This window comes from Palaemon carinicauda, chromosome 29, assembly GCF_036898095.1.
Source record: "Palaemon carinicauda isolate YSFRI2023 chromosome 29, ASM3689809v2, whole genome shotgun sequence".
Classification (NCBI taxonomy): Eukaryota; Metazoa; Arthropoda; class Malacostraca; order Decapoda; family Palaemonidae; genus Palaemon; species Palaemon carinicauda.
In genome coordinates, this window is record NC_090753.1 from 25,114,108 (window position 1) to 25,116,607 (window position 2,500).

At 36.4% G+C, this 2,500-nt stretch overlaps 1 protein-coding gene across 1 annotated transcript in view; it reads left to right on the forward strand.

The window, feature by feature from the left end:
• The first annotated feature begins 1,366 nt into the window (after positions 1 to 1,366).
• Positions 1,367 to 2,500, forward strand: part of LOC137622455 (UBX domain-containing protein 1-like) — a 1,474-nt gene continuing 340 nt past the window's right edge. The window contains exons 1-2 of the mRNA XM_068353061.1: positions 1,367 to 1,593; positions 2,251 to 2,429. Coding sequence (XP_068209162.1) covers positions 1,367 to 1,593; positions 2,251 to 2,429 — 406 coding nt within the window. The remainder of the gene's footprint in view (positions 1,594 to 2,250; positions 2,430 to 2,500) is intronic.

Consider the following 2,500-nt stretch of genomic DNA (forward strand, 5'->3'; position numbering starts at 1 on the left):
ACTCTGTACCAAAAGCAAATCGTGTGTCGAGATGGTACGGAAGACGAAAGGTAGATTTTGAATTCATTGTATTATGGTGAGTGTTGGCGTTGTATAAAGTTCTTTTTTGTAGTCGTCCCTGTAGGAAGGATATATTTTTTAACGTGATCTGGTTATCTATATTTCTTTAAATATCAAACTTGAATATTGTATCATTCTGATTTAATTTCAAGTTTTTGTATAATTTACATTGTAATTTCTTTTCTTAGTCTGAGGCTCATTCAGATATAATACTTCAAGGAAAGTTAAAATACAATTTTCAGATCATAATATTAGTGTCTTAATGTAAGTTTTGTTCAGATTAAATTGTTTTCCAGTGACTTGTTTAGTCATGTAAATTCTTTTCAAAGTGCTGTAATTTATATAGAATATACTTATTTCTGTGAAGAGTATTATTCCAATCATCATTATTTAGAACCAGATTCCTCTCGTTTACTGTTAAGAACCAAAGTAAATTTTAAATTCGTCTTAATAGTAATAAAGAACATTTACCCAGTTTAGTTTTGAGTGTACTTTTAAGAGTCCTTTGGTTATTCAGTGTTTTATATATTGCTCTCTGGTAGTTATTTAACTGTCTCAGATTTCAAGTGTTATTGTTTTCAAGTGTAACAGTTTGAATATAAAAGCAAACAAGGGAATTTGCAATTCGAGAGGTTAATTAACTTTCCAGTCGTAGTATATATAATAACATATGTTTGGTTCCCAGTCATGAGCCGTAGTATAATATATTTTTAGGACTCAGGACATGGGAGACATATCATATAATATATTTTAAAGCCCAGACCCGGGATCGAGCGAGTCTGTTATAAATATTGGTGATAACAGGGCTGTGTTTTGATTAAAGGTTTTTGATTAGTATAGTGTTGATAGGATTTTGGAAATTGCCAGTATATTATTTTTTGGAAAGGCATCAATTATTGTAAAATTACAAGATGGTATAGTTTAATATCCAGAAGTTTTTGAATAATCCAAGTCTTTAGCAATTGTCAGAAGCTAATGTAATTAAAGCTCAGTGGCTCTCTATCTTAATGGCATGTGGTGGCCTTGCAACGAGTGGGATGATTAAGACCAAAGTAAGTGTCTAGTCTAAGAAGCGATGATAAACTCAGGAAAGTTGTCGGAATAGAATATTTTGGGCGGTTGTGATCTGTTGGAGGAAGCTGAGGAAGAATTGTTATCGAAGCAAAGACCAGTTGACCCACAAACTGAAACCATGAAAGCAGATAGGGATGATGAGGCTGAGATTCGACAAATTGCATCAAAGGAGAATTTGGTCAAATTGAAGATGATAGCGTAAGAGAAAGAAAAAGCACAATGCGCGAGGGAAATGGAAGCAAGACAAGAAGAACGCGGGGCAGAACAAGAAGAAAAAGAACGAGAAGAAGCCAGAGAGATTGCAAGACATGCCAGGTTAATGAAAGCTAGGGAAATCGCAAGACGAGAAGAAAAGGAGAGAGAAGAAAAACGACATGCAAGAGAGATTAAAACAAAGGAAATCGCAAAACAAGAATTAAAAGAGAGAGCACATGAAGAAAAAGAGATGGAAGAAGCAGGGTATGCACGGGAATTAGTGCTGCTGCACTTTTGTGCTTAGTGCTAAGCACGATGCTAAGCACGATGCTAAGCACGATCCCGTGTTTAATGTGTCGTAAGCCCAGAGGTTAATTCCAAGGTTCACAGAAGAGTCCCAAGATGAGTTCTTTCATCATTTTGAAATGGTTGAAGTGACGATGAAATGACCAGTAGATAAATGATCTATGTTATTGCAGAGTGTGCTCTTTGGGAAGGGGAAAAGTGTTTATTTTTTCTTATCTCAGGACCAGAGTATGGAGCATCAAGAAGTGAAGAGGAGCATGCTGCAAGTGTATCAGACGACCCTTGAATATGATAATTAAAGATTCCGAAGTTTGAAATACGACGAGAAAATAACTTTCCTTGATTAGGCTTATAAGGTACGATGATGTTTAAGAGATGGACATAGGCTGCTAACATAAATGAGAAGGCTTATGTAAAGGAATTGATAATACTAGAGCAGTAACTACAAGGAATTCCTGAACAGATTCGAACGTACTTGAGAGAGAAAGAGGTGAAGAAACTTGATAAAGCCGCTTCTCTTAGTGAAGATTATGATATCATCAGTCATAAGCCCTCCCTGGGCACAAAGTTTCGACTATCGTTATGACCAAGTGACAAGTATTTGCCGAAACATAGAAACCAGTTTGGAAATAACTCTGGGAACAAGTTCAACAGTTACAACGGAAGTAGCACTGGTACTGTCCCTAAGCAGAATGCGATAGTACCAGCAGCAAGAAATGTCAATTCGTCCTCCTTCAAGTATTGGGAAAGGCGTACGAAGATGACCCTGATCGAAGGCTTGAATTCTGTAAGTGGTACCGTGCACGATGTGCAGACGATAATACGTTTTCACTGAATATTATCTGGAGTGACGAAGCCACATTTA